Here is a 25,743-nt window from a genome sequence, read left to right as displayed (position 1 = left end):
GGTGGGTCTGGTCGGGGACTGAGAATTTATTAAGCTTATCAAGTTGTTTATATTCAGTTTTTTGCTCAGGAACAGAAAAGTCAACAGGACGGGGCCGTATTAACCCGCTGTAACAACGCATATCGGCGGACACCGTCAGTTATTCCATTTTCTCTGTTGCATGTAAACTGGGAAACTGGGAAACAGTCCAGTGTAAGGCCAGACTCCAAAGAATGGTGACCACAGCATTGAGGATAGTGGGGAAACAGGATCACGATCACTTCCAGTCCCAGGCACTATGAGGGAACAGTTGTGAAGGGAGCAGATAGGATCCTGAGTGACCCTTCACACGTCCTCTTTCAAGAGTACCAGCTGCTGCCATCAGGGAGGCGCTATAGAGCCAGCAGGTGTAGGACCAACCGTTTTAAACCACCTCCATCTCATTATTAAACAAATTAACTAACACCTCTCGTGGCAGAGGCCCCTCCCTTCCCCCACTAGGGTAGTGGGGAGGCCTACTGCTGCGGATCCACTACCCTCGCCCCCTCCCACCCCACCATCTGACCTCGGTCAGGTGGAGGGGATGGTTCCTGGCCTTACCATTCTGGTAACCCTGGTAACCCTTCCCCTATGTGGGCAGGGGGGAGGCCATGGCTGTGGATCCCCTGCCCATCAACCCATCAACTCATTAATCAGCCAATCATATCTATTACATCCGGTTTGCCTGTTCACCTGCTGGCTTTAATCAACATCCCTTCTTCTTTTTTAGTTTTTTAGTATGTTTTTATTTGAACTTGTATTACAAGTATTTTAAACTATTTATTGCACTCTCCGCACTTTGTTTTTTTCTCTTTTATTTCTTGGATATGTGTGCCATTGTTACTACTGTAGTGTATGTACTGTGCATGTACTGTATGTATTGCAAGTACAAAGCAGCTGTTACGACGCCACTTGCCCAAGACAAATTTCCCTTCCGGGACAAATAAAGTTTATTTGATTTTGATTTGATTTGCGATAGAAGTCCGATTATAGGCGCCAAAATCGAATTTTGAGCATAGCTTGATTAAGCTGTAGCTACATGTAAACGTACATCTCTTTGGCTAAAAGCTTCTGACAGGAAGTAAATGTAATGTAACTATTACAGTACGGAAAAATGACGAAGCAACAGACAAAATGAAAATATCAATCCCTTTTAATTTTGCAAAACAAGAAAAACAGTAATGTCTCAAAGTCACTGCCCTTCACTCAAAGGGATCCACTCACATTCTAAAGTGTAACTTAATGAATCTATTTTCCATTTAAATATACTAATAGTAAGATTCCTTCAATGATGATGTTTCAAATTCAATAGGGAAAACCAAGAAATTCTTTGGTCAAAGTGACAGAATGTGAAATTGGAAACCAGAGAGAAATAACTAAATAAGGGCTGTCAAAGCAGTTCACATTGGAACTGTCCCTAACATGTTGTGCATTTACTGAGTATTAATCAGATTACCTACATGAAGTAGGAAAAATACAGCTAAATGGCTCTCCATGGATAAATGATTGACTCACAACTGACAACTGTGTTATCATAATTAAGTTTTAACTCGATGAGAGGTGTCCAGTTTACTAGATTAGCTGTTTTGCTGATTAAATCGCAGCTTCTGAGAAAGAACAATGTGTTTGTTGAATGTAGCGGCCAAGAAACTGGTGAGGAGTGTCAAAGATTAGAAACATGAGGAAGACTGAGGTAGCACAAGAGCTATTATTCACATGTGAAGTCAGGTAATGTAGAGATTGCTGGTGTAATTTAACCCTTCACCCCCACCTGCCTCCATGCTTAGAATGGTAACACTATAGGTTCACAGCACAGGTGGCTGACTATCACAGCAACATGGTATTCCATTTGGGTGATGCTGAGGAAGTAAACTGTAACAGGTAGAAACACTTATGGCTCAGATTTGTTTGCCTGTACAAACAAATTAATATTCACAGAAGATAAAAGCAGATATTTGTTGACTTGGGTTCATCAGGGTCTATAGAGTCAAGACAATGTGCAGTGTCACAGGAATGGGCCATACAGGCCACTAACACAGTGAGACAACATTTATATTGTACATTATGGGAGTGAAACTACTATCAGTCCACTGTGTTTCATGGAGAAAGGAGGAAGGGAGAGTGTTGGAGAAAGGCACATCCTCTTCTTCCTCATCATTCAGGAGCTGTTCACTGCATTGAGAAAAGAAAAACAAAAGTCAGCAGGACTCCTCAATATGTCTACATATACATACTTCCCTTTGTTTTCTACACACTATTTGAGTTTAACAATGTGGATGTGAAGGGTAGAGCAGTTCATTGTTAATCACAAGTGTATTGGGTCTTGTCTACCTTGATCGACAGTCAGAGACCAAGTACTGTTGCTGGAACTACTGCATTTGCATCCTAAGAAGATGTCGCCTACCCTGAGTGGCAAAATACAAAGATTTATGTCACAAAGAGGTTTTGTTAACTGGGGTGTGGGGTGTTGGGGTGTTGGGGTGTTGGGGTGTGGGGGTGTGGGGTGTTGGGGTGGGGGTGTTGGGGTGTGGGGGTTGAACGTGAAGCATTCTGATGGTGAAAACTTCCTATTCTAAGTCTCGTACAGTACACTGTACCACTAAGCCTGGAAATGTAAGTATTGTCTTGTGACTTATTTACTGATAAACATCTGGACCTTAAAGGACAATTCTGGGCAAATTAAACTCGGGGCTGTATTTTCCTAACATTTTAGGTCTAACAGAAGGAATCTGAAGATTTTCAGTTTAATTGCTCCTGTTGTGCGGTAGTTGTGTCTGTCCCCGCATCGCCACGGCAGCGATGAATGGGAGCGGATGCAAGTTCCGCTGCTTAGGCTGTTTCCATCCCTCAAAGCCACAGACAGCGTCAGATGGCGACTCAAACATGCACCCAGAAGTTTATTTACTTCAAGCAAGCCGACATGTTTGTAAAACTAGATCTAATTCAAAGTCGCCCAGAGTCTCGTGAGACCCAAGTTGCCGTGCTCGGTGTGTTCAGGTGCAGTTGGAAGCTACCGTTTGTGTCACAAACACAGGAATATCAACTCTTGACTTGCTTCAAGTGTACATTTCTTCCTACAGACAGTGTCAGGTGGCTACTCAAACATGCGCAGAGAAGTTTTTTTTACTTGAAGCAAGTCAAGAGTTGATATTCCTGTGTTTATGACACAAACGGTAGCTCCCACTGCACCTGAACACACTGAGCACGGCAACTGGGTCTCGCACGAGACTCCGGGAGACTTTGAATTAGATCTACTTTTACAAACATGTCGGCTTTCTTGAAGTAAATAAACTTCTGGGTGCATGTTTGAGTCTCCATCTGACGCTGTCTGTGGCTTTGAGGGATGGAAACAGCCTAAGCAGCGGAACTTGCATCCGCTCCCATTCATTGCTGCCGTGGCGATGCGGGGACAGACACAACTACCGCAAAACAGGAGACATTAAACTGAAAATCTTCAGATTCCTTCTTTTAGACCTAAAATGTTAGGAAAATACAGCCCCGAGTTGATTCTGCCTGAAATTGTCCTTTAATTCTTTTAGAAGCCAATTAAAACAGTCAATTCAATTCAATTTATGTTGATTATCGTGTGTACCTTAGAAGCAGTGGCATCATCGTCATCTGGCAATGGGATGATTCTACCAGTTACAGGTGCCACTCCCAACACCTTAGGCCTCTTGTCTTCTTTAGGTGTTCCTTCCAGAACAACAACAATGTACTCTCTCTTGGGCTCCTCCGACCGTCCACTCTCCACTGGTGTGGGGGCCTCTTCAACCACTGGCGCAACCTCCACCGGTGTAGAGGCTTCTTCAACCACTGGCGCAACCTCCACTGGTGCACAGGCTTCTTCAACCACAGGTGGGAGGATTTCTTCCAATGCTGCTGCGCCCTCCACAGGTGCAGGGGCATCTTCAGCTTCTACTGATACAACATCCTCTTCAACCACTAGTGCAGCCACAACAGGTACAGGCTCTACTGGTGTAAGGTCCTCTTCAACCACTGGTGCAACCTCTCCTGGTACAGGGGCATCTTCAACTACGGTTGCAGCTTCTCCTGGTACAGAGGCTTCTTGAACCACAGTTACAGGGGCTACCTCGATCACTGGCGCAGCCTCCAGTGGTGCAGGGGCTTCTTCAACCACTGGGGCAGGGGCTTCTTCAACCACTGGTGCAGGGGCTTCTTCAACCACTGGTGCAGGGGCTTCTTCAACCACTGGTGCAGTGGCTTCTTCAACCACTGGGGCAGGGGCTTCTTCAACCACTGGTGCAGGGGCTTCTTCAACCACTGGTGCAGGGGCTTCTTCAACCACTGGGGCAGGGGCTTCTTCAACCACTGGGGCAAGGGCTTCTTCAACCAATGGTGCAGGGGCTTCTTCAACCACTAGTGCAGTGGCTTCTTCAACCACTGGGGCAGGAGCTTCTTCAACCACTGGTGCAGGGGCTTCTTCAACCACTGGGGCAAGGGCTTCTTCAACCACTGATGCAGGGGCTTCTTCAACCACTGGTGCAGGGGCTTCTTCAACCACTGGTGCAGGGGCTTCTTCAACCACTGGTGCAGGGGCTTCTTCAACCACTGGTACAGGAATCTCTTCAATCACTTGCACAGCTTCCACTGGTATGCAGGGTTCTTCAACCACAGCCTCCTTTGGTGCACTTGCCTCCTCAACCACTGGTGCAGTCTTCTCTGATGTGACAGCATTTTCAACAACCGATGTAGCCTCCACCGGTGCAAGAACCTCTTCAAGCGCAGGCGGTATGCTCTCTAGTGGTGCAGGGGCCTCTTCCGGTGTGCCAATAGAATTCTCTACTGCAGCAAATTCTTCCACAGGCTTTCCATCTTCTGCGGATGCCTCCATGTCAACGGGTGAAAACGCTTCCTGTGGTGCCTCTAGTGTAGAGGCGGCTGCCAGCAGCACTGCAACACAAAATCCAGCCATCCAAACATCACTGGTGCTCAAGTTACATTTCCCACATTTAGCTGATACAACTTCCACCAGTTAGCCAAGGAAACCCCTTTGAAACCCCTCTTTTGATAAAGAATTTAGTGCCAAAAGGAGAACCCACAGAGGTTGAAGAAATTGACGAGAAACCAGGAAAGCATGTAAGTAAGCGGGTAAACCAGAGTACAAATATAGCAATAATATCCAGCAATAACATCCTACACATCAAAGTAAAACCTACCAATATGTATTAGGTGGTGGCTGGACTGAACTTTTAGGAATTGAATAAACTATAAAACCATAGGATGATCTCAATGTGTCCTATACAGCTAGTGCTTGCTAATATAAAACTGGATAGCTTTTATGAGATCTCTTGAATAAAACTTAAGGCTGAAATCAAAAATGCTTATTATGCTAATATGCCCTTTTGGACAAACACTTGACACTATAAACTCTGTCACATCTTTGGTATTTCAGCACCGTTGGCCAAATTTTACAGCAGCACTGACATACAATATTGGTGAGAAGATAAACATTGGTCAATATAATGGCAATACCGATCACCAGTCACCCAGCATGCTGTCTTGTAGAAGTCCCAGTGAGGTGGTTATGGGGAGGAAATGTGGAGATGTGATAAAATTGTACATATTCACTTACCATCTCAATCCACACACATTAAGTAAATCATTTATATGTAGCAAATGAACTAGTAATTGTTTGGAGAAATTAAATTGTTTAACTGCATGAATGGTTGAACTGTGTCTACTGAAAGGCCCCGATATAAACTACGGTGCAAATACGACGTGAGACAAATTAAAGACGGCAGTAAACCTTTTAAGTTTGACAAAAACTTTATTGTATGGATCGATGGATTACCACAGTGCTCATAATCCAGTTGTGAGCAAAATAAAATTATGATCACAAATGATTTGAATCGCTCTTGCTGTTAACGGTTTAACACCTTCTTTGATTGGCTCACATTACAATTTTAAAAAAGAACACACTGCAGTAGTTACAGAATTGGTAGACAGTAAGTAGCTGGCAAGGTAGTACAACATTACATGGTTTATATCAAATACAATGTTTTGTCAAATCTAAGAAAATATCAGGAACTTGATTAAGATTTAACATTATATGTTATTTAGTTGTAGGAGTTGTAGTTGTGGTTTGTGATGAATAACCATTTTTTCAATGTTACCTGAGCAAAAGCACAGTGATCACATTTATTTCACCCATAACTGCAAATGAGCATTGCCTAACGACCTCACCGCCTCAGTAGAAATGTCTGGGTGTGCAGCTGTAAATCATGAACCGATTAAAACTGACTTGCATCATAATCTACGCTGCACGTCAACAAAATGCCAAGGTTTCCTTCCATCCATTTGTGCACACTGTGCTGCCTTTCGTCCCTCATGCCAATAAATACGAGAAAACACAATTATGTTCAATACGAGGTGAACCCAGAAACCTGAGGAGAAGCAGCTAAGCTCTAGTGGTTCTAAAGCCAAAAGACGGGAGGTTATCAAGTTTTACTGTTTACCCGAGGGCTGTGAGAGGGGAAAGGACTCTTTAATGAGGGTGGTTAGAGATTTCAAGTGTATGTCTGGTAGTGTGTGCCTCTCTGTGGTGAACGTGTGAACACTTCAGGCCTCGGAGGAAGCTTCCCCCTCCTCAGTAGTTGTCGTACCGTTGCTTTCAGGTTCAACGGTAACGGCGGGCGGCTCCGCGACGGCTTGGGCGGCCTCCTCAACAGTCTCGGCCACTTGGGCAACTTCCTCCGCAATTTTCTCTACTTCCTGCGCGGCCTCGACGACGTCCTCGGCCACCGCCGCGACGCCCTCCGCCACCTCGGCTACGACTTCAGCAGCTTCTTCGACTACCTCGGCTACCGCTTCAACAGCTGCAGACTCCTCCTCTCCAACCTCTGCCTCACCTGCTGCAGCCTCCTCCTCCTCCCCACCTGGAATACAAGCAGCAGATGGAGGAGCGTATAAGCCACATATTCAATTCAGATTCACACATTCAACCAATATACTCCATGTTTTCCCTGAAGCCCCCACCCTAAAGGGCAGCCAGTGTGAGCCTTCTACTGGCTCATGCAGTGACACATGACGTTACCATCTTAAAAGGGATAGTTCACCCAAAATTTAAATTTCACTATAATCTACTCACCCTCATGTGGTCTAGCCTCGTAAACCAGCCTCTCGCGGAACTGCATTTCATTTCATTCCGAGGGAGAGTCTGGCCTCATCCCCATTCTAAGCGTTTGGCCTGAAACCCTCAGAAGGCCGAGCCAATCAGCGTCGCCGCTGTGATTGACACAGCACGTTGGCCAATCAGGGACCGACTGGTGCAAAGCCCCGTCACTACACCAACTTGCTGATTGGCTGAATGGGGTTGTCTGTCAACGCTACTACTCCCGCCCACCCCAAACGCTTGCAGGGGGGATGAGGCCAGACTCTCCCGAGAAATGAAATGAAATGCATTTCCACGAGAGGCTGGTTTACGAGGCTACATGTGGACTAAGGGCTGGGAGAAGTTTCAGAGTCCTCCGTGGCTTCTCTGAGTTACAGGGGGTCTCGGCGTAGCAGTGCATGTCCATATAACGGTTGCAAATGGATACCAACTGTCTTCGTAACAAAAAGACACACCAAAAAACAAAAAACTGGGAAGAGGACAGACCCTGGTTTGTCCAAATTTGATGAACCGGGAAGAGGAGCTTCGAGAAGCTTCCGCTACAAACAAGCTTGAAATATAGACTTATTTCATTTTTTTCGGGACAATTTCGCATTTCGGGGCTTCAATACAAGAGGGACATTACATACGAGCAGCATGGAGGTATTTGGATGTTTTTTGGTGTGTCTTTTTGTTACGAAGACAGTTGGTATCCATTTGCAACCGTTATATGGACATGCACTGCTACGCCGAGACCCCCTGTAACTCAGAGAAGCCACGGAGGACTCTGAAACTTCTCCCAGCCCTTAGTCCACATGAGGGGGAGTAGATAATGAGTGAAATTTCAATTTTGGGTGAACTATCCCTTTAAAATGTGATACATCTCATCTAAAAGCAACATTGGATTAATAATATATGACCAGTAGCAGAGTTTCCATCCAAGGTGTGTAATCCTTACAAAATTATTGTTTTATTGCAGACTCAAATGTAGATGGGATGTCACATTTTCTGACCATTAATCTGACAGAACTTGAAACTCATTGTATTGGACTGAAACTGGTCAGTTCAGTTGGTTTGATCCTTTGATCAACTACTAACCAAACTGATGTCACTTAGTAAAAGTTGGTCATGTGTACTGTTTACATTGCGTTTACTTGTTAAAGGATAATTACCGTTTTTTACAATCTGGACCTTATTTCTAGCATAAAATACGATCATTTACTCACCCAGACAACTTTGGTGTCATTACAAGTCGTTCCGACAAAATTAGCTCCAGTCGAGAGCCGCGTATATCCATATAATGTGAGTCTACAGGGCAGCAGAATGCAGCCTCTAAAGAACACATTATCTGCAGAGAAACTTGTTCATTTCAACAATATTTAGTTCTGATAGGCTAGTGCTATTCCCCTCTGAGTCCGGGGTTAGTAAATGGGTGAGTAAATGATCGTATTTTATGCTAGAAATAAGGTCCAGATGTAAAAAACGGTAATTATCCTTTAATAGCCAATTGAAACAAATGTTTCCTTTACCAACCTATTGAACCTGGAAGTGATGTGTGGTTGTGGTAAGAAGAGTGAAACTAGCAGAATCACTACACCAATGTATCAAACAGCCTTTCCCATGATGCAGTAATACTTTGTTGCTATACATGACTTTTGTGGTAACTAGTTTTATTCACTGAATCTTTATGTCTTCAAGAAAGAAAAAAAAATCAACAAATAAAGAAAATATGTAGATGAATTTTGACATGTTTGTACATTAGTTCAATCATTGATTAGTAGTTGAATCATATCTGTGACGTGCTGATTTCTAATCAATTGCAATGGTTATTTTGTTAGACTCAGCTTTTCTAATTACACCGTCTGGATGAAAACAGACCGCTAGATGGAAACAAAGCCACCAACATCTTATTATGATTGCCAGCATCCTGAGTGGTGACACATTCACAACACAAGCTTCATGCAAGACAAAGACAGGGGGAGGGGAGGGGAAGGCAAAGACACAATGCAGATTGAGTGCAGGGAGTGAAGGGTAGAGGGGGTGAAGTTAAAACTTGGTTCTTACCATCCAATAACCAATCTATGAGTTATCTGGAGCCCTCAAAGTAAGTCTGACAGAGACAGACACTGACCAGGCTGGGACGGTCTTTAAGTGTAAGAGCCCACCACCACCACCATGTGTCCACATTCAACCATCAAGAACAACACCACAGCCGGCCGTGGGACACTGACCCAGGAACCAACTGCGACTCATCACTGAGAACAAAAACTCAACCACAGCTGCCAAATTCATTCTGGTAAAGACTTGTGCAGTCATCCGATACTAATGTCAAGTTGTATAACAAGTTATCAGGTACAGTCATAGAGAGTGATTACGTCCTATATTTCTTGGCATGCTTTAGTGTAAAACTTGTGGTGCGTTCAAAGCTCATTGTGAGTGTCTCTACATACAACAAGTAGATGTACAGATGAACACTTGAGCTGGTTGATTTTAGTCAGGATTTAGAAAGAGTACTAATAATTTGCCAACTAAATCTGGTCTTACATTTTAATACCATTTTATTTGTACAGTCTGCTTATATTGAAGATTGGTTTGTAAGAAGTGTTTTAGATCTGGCTTCTGACTCCAGATATGGTAGATAAACACACTTTCACTTAGAACACAATCACTCACAATGTGGTATTGTGTTAGTTACTAATGTTCATACCAAAAAATTGTCAGTTTTTAATATTCAGGACCAGGGTCCATATTCACAAAGCATTTTACGCATTTACCACTAATAGTAGGACTCCTAATTTACAAAGTTTGTAACTAAAAGTTCTATTTAGAAAGCGGCTGAGAGCAACTTTTACTGAGGAAAAGTTCAAACTAAAAGGGCGGCTCCTTGAGTTTTGCTGTACGATGTAAATTTTGCATGGATGTACAACTTATCTGTTATAGGCTACCTATAAAACCTCCTGTAATGTAGCTGTGGTCCCAGGCTAGAGTCAATATCCACTACCATGTGACATCCAGCTGGAATACAGTATGATGCCTTCACATGAATTGTGTGCAGATTGCGGCCACTTTGCAACAGTGTCTACTATAGGCAGTATTTAAAGGGATAGTAGCATTTTTTTTTTAAAGTGGGGTTGTATGATCTACAGCCCCTAAGTACTTTAATTGCAGTAGAAGACTCTCTGCACTCCTCCCGTTAGCAACGCCAGCCCATAATAGCCCTGCCCAGAGATTTACAACATACAGTGTTGTAAACAGACCCAAAGAAACGGCCTATTTTCACGGCCTAAAAGACTCACATATCCCTCCGCCCAGGGTTAGCGCCCACTGATCAGCAGTTGGTTAGGTCCAAATAAAAACTGTGTTTTTCCTGCACTTTGAAGGGCTGGAAAAAATTATATTATAGCGAACAATGGAACTGTGTATTTTTTTTTTCAGGTAAAACCTCTTTTAGGCTGTGAAAATAGGCCGTTTCTTTGGGTCTGTTCACAACACTGTATGTTGTAAATCTCTGGGCAGGGCTATGGGCTGGCGTTGCTAACGGGAGGAGTGCAGAGAGTCTTCTACTGCAATTAAAGTACTTAGGGGCTATTTGTAGATCATACAACCCCACTTTAAAAAAATGCTACTATCCCTTTAATCTAATTGGTGTCTAGTGTGTAGAACTGATTGGGTTGGTTCCATCACAAACTGCACAACAAACATTATTCCCTTGCAGTTGAGTTGGGATCTCATCCAAGTAACTCAGCATCATTCAGATTCTCCATCCAGCTCTTTTACAACTTTTACGTCTCAGTGAGTTTAGCAGTCTCACTACTACTGACCACATTTAGGTGCACACCTTACTGCTGAGTGGCTCTGTGAATTACTTATCAGAAATATTAGGGATCATAAAGGCAGGGATTCTCTTAAACTGGCCATTTAGGAGCTACTTTTAGCCTTAAGACACTTTGTGAGTAGGGGTAACACAAATATAGTCCATCAACAAAAGTCAATTTATTATCAGATTTACACATTAACATTTAGCAGCACAAGGCAAAAGAAAAGAAGAGCGCAGAATCAGGGTCCTTCAAAGTACTGTCCATCACAGTACTGTCCACTGGTCTTAGGCCAAGTAGAGGACTCTGTCTTAGCAGTACAGGAGAGGAGAGGAAGAAAGGAGGAGGGAGGATATGATCCAAAGAGTCCAGTTCTAGGATGAATATCCGGTCACAGAGGACCTTAGCTCTACCATTACACTGAAAAGAGTAAAGACACAGAGTTAGAGAAATGGAAGAGAAAAACTCAAGCTACATTCACTTTGTACGTCACTGTTAACCTCAAGTCAACCACACAAGCTAAGCATTAAGAGTGATACAGGCTGCCAGCAACATGTGATAAAGGTCAATGACAACCAGTCTGAGAGGAAACCTACAGTAATAAGCTCATTCGTGGTTTCCACACCCACACAATAGACCAGAGCGGCATCTCTATGCAAATGAGAATGACTGATGCATCCTGGGTAATTTAGGGGCAGCACCCGGCATTTTTAAATTACACTCAGTCAATCAAAACACAAAAAGCCACTAACTAACAATTTGAATGTTTTATTTTGTGTTTCTTTTGTTGCACTATGTCTCATAATTATTTTGACACCCTCTTTGAAACCCACCGTTCACGCCATCTTGAAAAATGACAATGAATGAATCTAGCGGTATGCTCCTTTAGCCTCCCACAGTGATCAATGACTCCACACAGTGGCCAGAAATGTCTGACCCAGACATCTACACGTATTTGGTGGAATCACCGGGAGGTTTTGGCTCAGTGTTGTCTGTAAACAGCCTGTTAATAGACAACTTTTTGTTAGTTAGTTTGTCAAGCCAGTTAGGCTGAACTTTTCAATGGAGGGATGCCGGGCGCTGCCCCTAAATTACCCAGGATGCATCAGTCACTCTCATTTGCATAAAGATGCCGCTCTGGTCTATGTGCGCCTATGTGATGTAAATCTGTCAGATATAACATCTGTATGGGTCCGTGAACACACTGGTGTTCAGACTTTTGATTTTGTGTGTTTTTGTCTGAAGAGACAGAAGCCAGGAGGTTGTCACCGTGGCTGTTTGTCCATACCAGGGGTCGGCAACCTTTAGCATTAAAAGAGCCATTTGGGCCCTTTCTATTCGCACCATATCAAAACCCACTCAGAGCCACAACAACCCCCCGCCCCCCTCCCCCCACGCCCGCCGCACCAAATGCGCGTCACTACAGCGTCGCTTTCGGTTGTGAGCACGCATGACGCGCATCTAGAGTTGCAAAGGGGCGGAAAATTTCCAGTAAATTTCCGGAAACTTTCCATGGGAAGTTAAGCTGGGGAATTTTGGAAATATTCCAAATTGGAAACTTTCCACGGGAATTATGGGAATTTATGGGAATTTATGGGAATTAACTAGAAATTGGGGGTTTCTTCCCCCCCCCCCCCAAAAAAAAATCCCATTCAAAATGCTAAAGGGACAACGAGGAGTTTTTATTTGGTTATAAAAAAGTCTCATATTAATGTGGATGAACTACATTACTGTTATTATTTTTATTTAGTGGTCGGCTCGCCCAGCATTTCCTAGTTTCGGTTTTGCGGACGCTGCCCTGTGGGTCATGGGAATAACGCCGCCGAATCGCGGTTTATGGTCGGAACTACGACGGTATCTGATCGTCTTCCAACCTCCGACTTTCATTCTTGATCAATGAAAACATTTTTGGAAATGTTTTCGCTTTCGTCCGTCTTACGCCGGTCCAATTATTTCACTGTGCGCACAGAGGCTCATGGGAAATGTAGTGTGAAAACACACACAAACACTTTCAAAAACTCCTCGTTGTCCCTTTAAATGAAAGGAGCCCCCCTCTTGTGCTTTGGGCTCAACAGTGTGGCCTTCAGGGTTCAAGAAATCATCTGTGCATGTGATGGAGGAATGCACAGTGCATGTAGGGGGCGTGGCCTCAAAAGTGCACTTGCATTAAATCTGGTTGTTTTAGCCAAGATTATGCTACAATATATTTTCTCCAACTATATTTAAGTTCCCTGTTAAGGGCCAACCTTCAATTTTGTAAATTTCTGATTTATTCCCGTTTATTCCCATATATTCCCGTTAATTCCCATGGAAAGTTTCCCACTTTGAAAATTCCCGGAATTTTGCAACCCTACGCGCATCCTACATTGAAAGTAACCGGTGATCTGTTGGGACTAAAGACGCTACATCTGAATAGCCCCATGCACAAGGAGGCGGCCGTGTTTGGTTCAGATAGGCAGAGAAATTGTAGGGTCAGCTGCAGCAGTCTCTTTCATTAATAAGGGCAATCCCAAAAAATGCAATTAAATGTCTATTTCAGTATGCCGTCATTACCTGATTTCTGTGACGCACAGCAGCCGTCAACCTGAATATGAAACTCAAATACATCGGTTCAGGCTCCGATATAGAAATAGGCTATATATTTTCAAAATAATAGCTCATCAAATAATTTCTCTCACCTGGTTAATGTGATTACTGCCTCTGAACTTCACTGCACAGGTTTAAGACGTCTCTTTGATTTTCACGATTGCAAGCTCTCATCTGTGAGACGCAAGCGATGTTTACTTTTTCTGTAGTTCATGGAGGAAAACAGTCTACGTGACCATATTTTGATCGAAAAAATATTGAAACAACTTTTATTTTAATGTCACAAGATGAGCACCTCGATGTCCAAAGAAATAACTATTACAATGGACAAAAAAATGAATGGCCATTATTTAGCCTCCTATTTTTTTTAAATCATTTTTTCCCCAAATGAGCTGGCCCTCTCTAAACCACGAGAGCCACAGCAGAGGGAGCCACAGGTTGCCGACCGATGGTCCATACACTAATCACAGAGTGAAGACAAATCTGACTAAAAGCAACTAGACCTTAATATGCCTCAGGAGTCAGGACATCACCATACAACTATAAAAAAACAAAAACAATAATTGCCTTTATTCATGTATGTAACACTTTTTGGGATTAATTGCAAGACATTTTAGGTAAGGTTCAAGAGCAGATCTACGTCCTCTAACAGGGGGTCTGAGGGACAGAGTGGAGAATGGGAGGGCCGGAAAAGAGGGACAGTGTTGGACCAAAGCAAGACACTGGTTTGGTGACCAAACCTTTTGACTAGAGGGCAAAGATAGGGAAGGTTTGAGTGTGTAGTAGTAGCACTCGTATCAAGAGTGAGTAGTGCGATCATAAGGTCTCACTAAGAAACATGCATCAGTCATCACTCAGTTGTCAGCACTGATACGAGATGAAGGAACTTACCCTCCTCTTCATCTTTACCTGCAAACAAACAGAAATACAGAGTGGGTCAGTTTCACATAATGAGTTACAGCCAGCTCAGCCAATGAGCATTAACCTATGGTCATAAACCAACACATGGTGTATTCACTGTTGATATATGCAAGCATGTTTCATTCACAGTGAGCACACATAGCACACACAAACAGTTGCTGTACATATAAAAATATCCTACAGATTTGTGAGACATTTTGCTTATACTTAATTCCACTAAATTCTCTCTGCATGCAAGTCATCATCATGTTAAACCCTGATGTTAAACCTTTATGGGATAGTTCAACATTTTGGCAAATTGGGCCTTTGCCATAATCCCTATAGTCATAGCAGTAGGTTTGTTACCTTTAATTGTCGGTACAAGCTATTTTTAGAACGGTGGAGCAGAGCGGTGAGCTGCTCAGAGCTACGCTACGGAGGCTCATGGGATTTCTTGGTTTCCCTCATCAAACTCATCAAATACACATCTGCCATCAGGGAAACCGCATCGCAGCATCACATGCAGAACCACCAGACCGCTCAACAGCTTTCTGCCACAAGCTCTCAGGCTGCTGCACTGCTGTGTAAAGCTGCACTTTTACTTCATGTCTTGTATAGCATTTATTATTTCTTGTGAGTATTTATTTATGTTGGAAGGATCAAGGATGTCTGTGTTTTACTTTGATCCCAGAGAAACATTCTTACATTTAGTTTGCAACACTTACAAAATGACAAAATCTAGATTGATTAACACATGTGAAATAATTGTGATCTCAATATTGAAATTGATATTGATGAGTCTTGCATGTCAGTTCAGCCACTTCTGCACCAACCAGCTAGTAGTTGCCATGCTGTTCCTTTCAACGAGGACAGAAACTCACATTTCCACTGCTTTATATTGCTGTGTTCACTCATTACTTTGATGTTTTAACTTCTAGGGGACCCATAGAATTTGCCAGGGACCCACTCAAACAACTACCTGTGGGTCCTAGGGACTGTACACTGTCCTACATCACTGTTGTCATATTGTAAAAAATTTTTTTTAAAGCAACGTTGATCATGTGTGGGTTTTTCTGCATTAACCCTATTTGTCAAACTGAATGAATTTAACTCAATCTATCTATAATAGAAGTCAGATAGTTATGAGTCAGCTAGTTAAGACTAACAGACCATTAAAGGGATACACCAACATTTTTTTTCGTGTCTTGCCTCACTCCCGAGTCCATGACCAGCAGATAGACACCATCCTTTCAACTGTGCGTGCAGTAACAAGGTAGCCTGGCTCTCGCCAGACCCTTGTAGTTCCGCAAAGCTACGCTGAGCTCCACACAAGGGTCTGGGACTGCTCCATAGGCGATTCATTTCAGAAGGCGGGGCCTTGTAAAAAAATCTTGTATGTGATTGGATAAACCACTTGTCCGTTATCTTGAATGACGTGCTACTTCTTCGGTCGGAAGAAGAGCGAAAACATCCTTGCCACCAATAAATGCCTTCAAAACCGTTCTCTGTTCATCTTTCAAAGAATTAATATTCGATAGATTCGACAAAACAGTTGAAATAGCAGAATCAATGCCAACGCACGACTCCTCACTGCGAGCCGCCATTGTTGTTTGACTCAAACAGTCGCTTCAGCGCTACGTCACACCTCAGAAAGTCCCGCCCGGCGATCCTGATTGGTTCATTATTTTTTGCTCCGGGGAAGAAGTTTGCATTGGCCTCGAGTCCAGACCCTTGTGTGAAGCTGAGCGTAGCGCCTCTGGTGGAGCTTTGCGGAACTACAAGGGTCTGGCGAGAGCCAGGCTAGTAACAAGGGAGATAGCTCCGTATTGCCCGTAATTAGCTTAGCTCAAACACTGGAAGTGTATAGCTAGGTAGTGTTAGCCTGCCTCCACCTAAAGTTGCTAATTAGCTTAGCTCAAACGCTGGAAGTGTATAGGTAGTGTTAGCCTGCCTCCACCTAAAGTTGCTAATTAGCTTAGCTCAAACACTGGAAGTGCATAGGTAGTGTTAGCCTGCCTCCTACCCCAGCCGAATTTTCATTCATTTCATTTTAGCTCTAAACTCTGTAAATATATCACTTTATAGACATTTCAATCATGTTTAGGTGAGAAAGTAGCCGTTTAGATCAGCAGTGTGTTGTTAATTTGTCTAAATACCAGCTGTTTACAATTTTGTTTGGACGAATTCGGCGCTACTCAAGCTAGGCGTTGTGACCAACGCACTTCCGGTTACTTTCACAAAATAAAACACCCGTTGCCCTTTACATACAGAAAACCATGACGATAGAATTTGTGCTTTTACTCTGAAATAGGAAGCTAACCTACCCTCGATGTAGCTAGCTTGAACCAAAATAAACCGTCTTTGCTTGAACCCTCCGTTTTGACCGATCTCGTCCCGTTAGCGGCATTTGACCGCTCAAGATGCCTTACCGGAGAGTTTTGTCAGCTCCGAGACGAAGATCGGTCCGTTTAGAGTTGCTCTCTCATGACTTTAGGTGGAGGCAGGCTACTATTACCTATACACTTCCAGTGTTTGAGCTAAGCTAATTACGGGCAATATGGGCTCTATCTCCCTTGTTACTGCACGCACAGTCGAAAGGATGGTGTCTATCTGCTGGTCATGGACTCGGGAGTGAAGCAAGACAAGGAAAAAAAAAGTTGGCGTATCCCTTTAACTATCAGTAATTAAACACTGATCTAGATCCTTGTTTGCGACCACAGAATGTTTCTGTTACCAGGTTTACAAAGAGGGAAATTCAGAGGTACAGTAAAAACTGACAGTAGGCTATAAAAACAGATTAATCACTTGTCAGAATAATTTCCTGTTATTTGATTTCCCCCAAGACACTGAAGCCCAGTATGTTCTGGACAACATGTTTTATTTAGGCAAGGCAAGGCAATTTTATTTTAATGAGATCCCCAAGTCTCTCTAACTTCAGTCATCTGTTAAGGATCCCCACTCCAGATACTGCCAACACCCCTGCCAACATTACGTCTAACTAGCTCTTACTATGACCATTCTATGTTTTATTCTATGTTCCTTAAACAGTACAATCTCCTTGTGCTTATGAAATAGATGTGGTACTCAATGTCACAAATGTTTCATACTGCCTAAAGTGATGCTCTTCACTTGTAAAATAGCTTTAGATTAAAAATGATGATTCTCATTAAAAGAATCATCATTAAAGTATCATAATGTATCAAAGCATGCACCTTCATTAACATGAAACATATACATTACATATTACACGTTGAAAAACCTGAGATGGAAATGTTTTCTGAAACTACTGAATCTCCAAATATAGACCACACAGATGATCATAATCACCATCATGATGTTATCAAAAGGATTTGCAGAGCTTCTTTATACAGTAACTCAGCACATCAGTCTACAGACCTGCACAACAAACATTGAGAGTTGGTATCTTTTAATGTTCTGCATGAATTTGCACACAACTTGATTCCAATGATTATTCATAACTGAGTGCACTGTTTAAAACCAATAATGACTGATCAAAGTGGGTGTGACCTATTATAGAATATTTGAATTTAAGATAAAAAAAAATGTAAACTACTACATCAGCTGCAGATTACTCCCCATATTTTAGATTAATGAGATCTCCTTCATGTGTTTCTTTATTGCTCCAGCTTAACCTCCTATTGGCAGGGAGTAATGGACAAGTGTACTGTCTCAGTATAATATAAATATCAAAATATCAGTCTATGCAAACAAAAAGCGGGCCAAACTTTACATTATTAGTTTAATGTGAACACATATACTTTAGTGAATTGTTTTGCTGATTTTTTTCTGGTGTCATCAGTGCTAATGTTGTTATCTCTACCTGAGCAAAACATTTTCATTTTGGTTTTGATTTATCCACTACAGCCAATATTTACATCTACACCTGTCGTAGAGTACTGATTTGCCATTTTACATGGATTTAAAGGAATAAATGGTACGATTGAAAAAAAAGGAGGACAAGTTGTCTTGAATCAGTTTTGACTGAACAAATCAGTGACATGCAGCCTCTTTGTCCAGAATATAAACAATAGTTTAATACTTATGTGACACTCTTATGTGACAAATTAATCAAAAATATCACACAACCTGGACCAGCTGTAAGGTTTAAAACAGAAAGAAAAGCAGCGTAGCATCATTTCGACACCTTGACTTTCACACAGATGTATTTTTGATTCCTGTTCTTTCATTAACAGAATGTTTTTCTAAATGTTCAAAAATGTTTTTTGCACTGGATTTTTCCTGTGCATTTTATGATTAAAAAAAAAAAGTGTGCATGGTCTCCCACCTTCAAACAGTTAAATCTGATAATAGGAGTTTTTCCTGCTGGTGCTGCTTGTTGCTTCAGTTTTGTGTGGTTGGTCATTTCCTTTTGTTGAGCGTAGGAACATTTCATACAGTAACCTCCCTCTGGGATTAAAGCAGAAGTAAGCGATATTTTTGTGTTAATATAAGTCTTAAATAGTTCTATCTTCTGACAGCAATCACTTACATAGAGTGTTTGGTCTGAAACACGGGTCTGTCAGTCACTCTGCTCTGCTGTAAGCCGAGGAGAAAACTTTCCTTGTATCCTACAACCTTTATCCAATGAGGAGAGAGAACGGCATGAAGGGCTGTGTGTGCAGCCAAGGGATGCGCCTGAATGTGGTGACGTAGGGACGAGGACCAATAGATCCATGACGAGGGCGGGGGCTGCTAACTCCATCGGCTGACAAGACGTTATGGTGCGTTCAAGGCAACTCGTAACTCGGGTTTTTCCGACCTGTGAAGTCGTACCAGTTCGATCTGGTACGAGTTCACGGGTCTGAAGTTACGAGTGGCCGTTATAGTGACTTTCACGGGCAACAGGTCGGAAAAACACGATTTACGGGTTGCCTGGAACGCTACAAAGTCGTAAGTCGTCACTTGAAGCTGTAATTTACGGTTTCAAAAGCCTGCCTGGAACGCAGCATTAGCCAAAACGACCGGATCACTCACTTCTGCTTTAATTTGCAACTTATCACCATGTTCACTACACAAGTTCATGATAGGACAGCAAAACATGTGGAACTTTTACTAATTGTATTACTACCTTTACCAGGTTTCACTGTGGCTAAAATAAAAATATGAAAACAGTGGCCAAAAAAAGTAGCAACTCATGCTGACATGTTTGTCTCATGGTACAGGCGAGGTGTACTTACTCTTTGGTGGCCATGGTCTAGGAACCCACTCCGTCTTGGGTCTGGCCTTGATTTGTGCAACATTATCGTTGTACCTTGCGTGGTCTCCGCTCATGGTCATGTATGTCTGTGGAGGGAGAAAAACCTCTGATCAATTTTGAGATTTTGGGCTATTTTTCTTCCTTAAAAAGGATAGTTCACCCAAAATTCAAATTGCACTCATTATCCATCTTGCGCGATTTGCGCCGGCGTCAGTAATGTTGTTGATATATCATTCAGAGCCTGATTTATACAACGTTTTATTACTAAAAACAGGGCAAATTTTGATTCTTTAGGGGTGGTGACAGTATTTTCTCATTAACAAAGTGATACAAAGAGATATCCAAAATCCTCCTCTGCAAAAACTTCAGACTCTAATGTGTCAACAAAAATCAGATTTCTGTTCTGGAAATGTATGCAAATTAGCACATATTTCATCAGATATTGCCTCATTTACATATTTAAACATAAAATTTGACAAAACTTGTGATACAAAAAATATTTGTCTTAATGTGAGTGATAAACTTGATAAGTTTCATGGTGATAAGTGTTAGTTAAAATGTTTACCCTATTCACCTGTAGTGTCTCCCCTTAAACCACTGGTTAGCAAACTAATGTCAACATTATTTATTTAGTCTGATGTGTTAAAGCTGAAATGAACAGGAAAAAAATCATCTTACATATGACACGGAGGCAACGAAGGCTCCACTACAAAGCAGCGCGTACACTATGTTCTCCCCCGATCCACCAGGAAGTGAAGACATCTGCCGCCGCTGCATGACTGCAACAAGGTTAAAGTCACATGTTAGACTCAAAACAATACCAAAATGTTGATTATTTGACGTCTCAGATCAAAGATTCTCATTTTGTTTGCCAAAGTGTCAGAGGAGGTTAAAGGGATAGTTCACCCAAAATTGAAATTTCATCATTCTCATTATCTACTCCCCCTCATGTGGACTAAGGGCTGGGAGAAGTTTCAGAGTTATCCGTGGCTTCTCTGAGTTACAGGGGGTCTCGGCGTAGCAGTGCATGTCCATATAACGGTTGCAAATGGATACCAACTGTCTTCGTAACAAAAAGACACACCAAAAAACATCCAAATACCTCCATGCTGCTCGTATGTAATGTCCGTCTTGTATTGAAGCCCCGAAATGCAAAATTGTCCCGAAAAAAATTTAATAAGTCTATATTTCAAGCTTGTTTGTAGCGGAAGCTTCTCAAAGCTCCTTCGGGGCTTCAATACAATACGGGCATTACATACGAGCAGCATGGAGGTATCTGGATGTTTTTTGGTGTGTCTTTTTGTTACCAAGACAGTTGGTATCCATTTGCAACCGTTATATGGACATGCACTGCTACACCGAGACCCCCTGTAACTCAGAGAAGCCACGGAGGACTCTGAAACTTCTCCCAGCCCTTAGTCCACATGAGGGTGAGGAGATAATGAGTGAAATTTCAATTTTGGGTGAACTATCCCTTTAAGGGAGAGAAGTATAGATCATGTGAGAAGTAAACTGGAAAAGCTTGTGTTATGTACACACTGTTTGTCTCCATGTATCAGTAAGTAGGAAATGTCCAAAAGCACGGTGAAATGTGCTGCACAAGCCGATAAGCTGCAGCTCTCAGTGAGGAAGCGCCTGCAGCTATTGATGCCTCCCACTCTGATTGGATTAAACAGCAGATTTAGATTGCCAAAAATATGCCTGTCAACACTTGTCTGATGTCAGCAAGGTGATGCTTCTGACTCCGCGGCCCTTGTCAGAACAGGTACGGTCTGGTTTTAACCTAACCGTTTTCAAAACATGGGGTAGCCTATAAAACAGATTTGTCAGGTGATAAATTCCAATCGGCTTATTTGACTAAGAAAGTGTTGGGTGTTGTGTTCCTCTCTGATGGAATCATGAAACAACACCTAACCAAAATCTGATCAGATTTCATAGGTCTGCTGCCGTCTTCTGGTGAAATATAAAATAGCTTTTTATTGTACGTGTTTTTTGGTTTTTGTATGTGCTGGCGGCCGCATATTATTGATTTTATGACAGAGACTGCGGGCCGGTGGGAATCTGAACAAGGGCCGCAATTGGCCCCCGGGCCGGACTTTGGACATGCCTGGCCTAAACTAATTCAGTAACAGAAACAGATTTGTCAGACTAATGAAACCATTCATTTTCTGGCAGGATTAGAGAACCTGGATGTGCAGTGTTGGGTATCAACATAAGCTCCACCTCTTATATTTACAGCCAAACAGCTCCAGGCTTTAGGTAGCCTATCAGTTGGGGAGAATAAGGGGGATGAAGCTATGCAGGTCAAAATGTCACAGGATTAGACAACGACACCCTCCTCTGGTTAAGTGGGACCACTGCAGAGGAAAAGTGACCACCTCTGCTGTCTCATCATTAAATAGAGGACATCACATCACTGTGGTGGACAGGCAGAGACGGGCTGTGTGGATATGTTGGAATGAAGGAGGGAAGTTTGCTTCATAAACATAGAGAACACAATCATTTAGGATGAGGTTGTCAATGTCAAAAAACACCACCTGACTGAAACACCTAATGTTAATTGTGTTCACCTAATGTAACCAGGGCCGTTATAGGGAGAAAGGTGATGATAATTCTAGGGGCCCAGTGGGGCCCACAAAAAACCCCAGTAGTCTAATCTTTGTATGACTGAATTATTCTGCATAATTTAATTTATTTTAAAAGGACAATGTACATTAATAACATCAGCTCTTTTCTCTTTTGAAGGAAGAGAAAAGAGAAAGCCCAACGTAAATGTACCGGGATTAGCAAGTAGCTAATTTTCACCTGCACTCCTCTGGCAGTTTACATAAAGAAGATGTCATTACAATTAGACAAGACACAGGTATAACAGGACAGACATATAGAATCAGACACAATATTGACAGATGAAGTAAAACAGACAGTACAATAAGAACTAGGCAGAGCAAAGCACAGGGATCAGAGGTACAAAGAAGTTCTAACAAACATTCAAAACAGGCAACAGAACAAGGACCTGACATAAAACAAAACACAGAGACAGAGAGGTAAGACCCTGACTAATACTCAGTAATGCTGCATTAGCATCAAAACAAAGTAGGCTAAATAAAAAATGATAATATGTACATAGTCTAAGAAAAAAGTGTAAAAATCAGGGGCCCACTTTAGTATTCTTTCAGGGGGCCCAGAATTCCTAGCAGCGGCCCTGAATGTAACCATGATGTGACAAGACAGTAGCTCAGGTAATGATGGGCTGTCCTGTCAGAGTGGTTTCAGTCCACACACCGACGCTTTCCATATTATATAGGTCGTTAGAGGGCAGCTAACAGCTGTGGAAATATGGCTCGTGCCTTTGCCCTATACATTACACGGTGACACGCGAACACCACGTGATCACGGCGTCAACCATGTTTCCATGCAACCTACAGACCAATGAAGGTCACTTACACACTATATACCTGCACATTCCTGCTCAGATGAGTAGCTAAGGTTAAATCATCATATACATCATGTGACACAATTCAGCGCAGGTGTCTCTCATTAGTGTTTGATAAGGCTGTTTAATGTACATAATGATAACACACGTTCAACATGGAGGCCATGCAGTCAGTCTGCTGTCTGCCATAGCAGCCCATGTTGTCGCCTATAGAACATGCGAACACTCCAACGGTCGGACAAATGACACGTCGAAACGTCGAGAGACCAAATGTAACGCAAGATCGATTCCGTTTGAATTAAGTCACAAAAATAAAATCCATCTTGACCTTCACGCAGTGATGCAGCTATGGAGAGATGAGCACGAGGACACGGTGTACTACTACTGCATCGCTTGTGTTATGTCAGGAGGGGGCGGGTGGTAGGTAGGCAAACACAAAACCTAACACTGCGAGAAGGCTATACTCTAATTAATCAACCGATCAATCAATCAATGTGTGCTGTGGTGTAATGTGTGTGGAGACTCACCCTCCCGGGGTAAGCCATAGGCTGCCCTGCGTGCCAGAGGCCCACACCTCTGCCAGGCCGCTCTGCAGGAAAACATCGCTGCTCTCCGGGTCGCTGCTGTGCTGTGTGACTGTGTGTGTGTGTGTCTGCTGCTGCGGCTACAGCGAGGACTGACTGCTGCTGCTGCTGCTGCTGCTGGATGAATGCTGCGCTGCGCTGCGCTGCCACTGCGCTGCGAGGAGGCGCAGGACGGACCCGCCCCCTCTTACGCAAGAGTGGCGTGTAGCCTACCTATGAGGAGTAGTTAATGCACAGATACTGTCACGAACAAGATAAAGGAAGTTTCTTTTAAAATCATGCATTCAATTTATCCTGTCAATCAGGCCATCTCCAAATTTAAAGATATCAATGTCAACTGTTTTTTTTTCTTTTTTAGTTTAAGTTTATTTCGGACATGTTAAAAGAAATAAAACATAATACAGAAATGGACAGACATAACATATAAAACTTTGCAAAGACAACATATGAACAAAAAATATATATAAAAAATAATAATAACAAAATAATTGAAAATAAAGGTAATTTGATTTTTGTTTGTTTGTTTGTTTGTTTGTTTCATACCCAAAAAGGAGTGGGAAGAAGTAAAACTTATTTACTCCCACCCCTTATTCATTTTTTTGTGTCGTTATACCTATTTGTTTTGGATGGAACTAAAAGACATGTTTACATTTTTGACAGGCATCAAGATTAAACTTAAAATAAATAAATAAAAAAAGATATGAAGAGTTCATTTGCAAAAGCAGATAAGTGCCATTTGGAAAAAAAATGAGCTGAGGCTTTATTCTTTGCATAGTGTTGTTTTCAATAAAACGTATTAATTAATAATTCTCACTTGTGATGAAAAGAAACGTAAGGGAAAGGAATTGTTTTTGTTGAATCTTTTTATTTTACAAGGAAAATATTACATCCATAAATGTAAATGGTCATCCAAAAAAACACATTATTACGAGTTTAAAATATAAATCAGATATTATATGCAGCTACTACAAAATATGAAAGACAGAAAAGCTAGGCTATAAAAACCTTGGAATATTATAAATTATTACAAACAACTATATGATTTAATAATACCTATAATATATAATACCAATACCCCTTTCTATGTAGGCTATATATTATGTTTGTTTGTTTATTGTCTGTTTATTGTATGTGTGTGTGTAGCCTATGTCTAAAATAAAAAATAGAATAAAAAAAGGAATAGCTACTAGTTAAAGCACAGTTTAAACTATTAATATTCACACAGTGTTCAGTGTCTTCATTTGAAAAGTCTTGCATTCATTTCTATTTGTTGTTTTCTTTGATTATTATATAATATTTTTTATTATATATTATTTTTTATTATTAATTTTATTATTATATATTATTTTTTTGTTAGTTTGTTTTTCCTTAGTGAACGCTAGAATGTAGTTTTTTAGGGAGTGGTTAATAGCAGGCTAACTCCCTCGAGCATTCTCTCCTACTGCTGATGAAACAATTCACTTTCACACTGTGTAAATAAAGATAGAAAAAAAAGCTCGCTATGCAAGAGAGAGACAGAGAAGAAGTGGTTAATAGGTTGAGATGAGCCAGGCCTGCAGTGTCCCACTTGATCCCATGGATCTATTCTAAGAGCAGCCATGCTTGATCCCGACTTGCTCTCTTGTCATGCACGCACCAGCAACGATCACCTCACCAGATCATCCATGAATCCATGATAGGTGTATTCAAGTTGAACTGGATAAAAGCCTATTCGGCACAACCTGATCCCATAAGGTTCCACATACAAAAGTATCTTTTCCAAAATGTTATTGGAGGATTAGAATTTTTGTTAAAGGGATAGTATCATTTTTTTTTTAAGTGGGGTTGTATGATCTACAAATAGCCCCTAAGTACTTTAATTGCAGTAGAAGACTCTCTGCACTCCTCCCGTTAGCAACGCCAGCCCATAGCCCTGCCCAGAGATTTACAACATACAGTGTTGTGAACAGACCCAAAGAAACGGCCTATTTTCAGGGCCTAAAAGAGGTTTTACCTGAAAAAAATACACAGTTCCATTGTTCGCTATAATGTTCGCTAAAACACAGTTTTTATTTGGACCTAACCAACTCACGTATCCC

The 25,743-nt window shown here is 41.9% G+C and overlaps 1 protein-coding gene across 2 annotated transcripts; it reads right to left on the bottom strand.

Annotated features, from left to right (window-relative positions):
• Nucleotides 1-1,174: 1,174 nt before the first annotated feature.
• Nucleotides 1,175-23,768, bottom strand: mgarpa (mitochondria localized glutamic acid rich protein a). 2 transcript variants are annotated; one of them, XM_083980121.1, is made up of 8 exons: nt 23,609-23,768; nt 20,327-20,427; nt 19,629-19,734; nt 14,422-14,439; nt 6,642-6,914; nt 3,611-4,929; nt 2,350-2,423; nt 1,175-2,190 (listed from the first exon to the last, which is right to left on the bottom strand). In XM_083980121.1, exons 1-7 carry the CDS (start codon nt 23,682-23,684, stop codon nt 2,388-2,390), a joined length of 1,929 nt encoding a protein of 642 aa, XP_083836247.1. In that variant the 5' UTR covers nt 23,685-23,768; the 3' UTR covers nt 1,175-2,190; nt 2,350-2,387. The 2 variants fall into 2 exon arrangements, with proteins under 2 accessions (XP_083836247.1, XP_083836248.1); XM_083980122.1 differs by lacking the exon at nt 2,350-2,423.
• Nucleotides 23,769-25,743: the final 1,975 nt, after the last annotated feature.

The sequence above is a fragment of the Trachurus trachurus genome (genome assembly GCF_905171665.1).
Source record: "Trachurus trachurus genome assembly, chromosome: 10".
Classification (NCBI taxonomy): domain Eukaryota; kingdom Metazoa; phylum Chordata; class Actinopteri; order Carangiformes; family Carangidae; genus Trachurus; species Trachurus trachurus.
This window is presented reverse-complemented; position numbering and strand designations above follow the sequence as displayed.

Bases quoted from the DNA above. Each gene is read 5' to 3' on its own strand.
- mgarpa (XM_083980121.1), bottom strand. From the start codon at position 23,684: ATGTTTTCCTGCAGAGCGGCCTGGCAGAGGTGTGGGCCTCTGGCACGC. The intron at 20,428-23,608 runs GTGAGTCTCCAC...ACCTTGTTGCAG, and splicing joins CTATGGCTTACCCCGGGAGG to TCATGCAGCGGCGGCAGATG. The intron at 2,424-3,610 runs GTACACACGATA...TTTGCCACTCAG, and splicing joins ATGATGCCACTGCTTCTAAG to GGTAGGCGACATCTTCTTAG.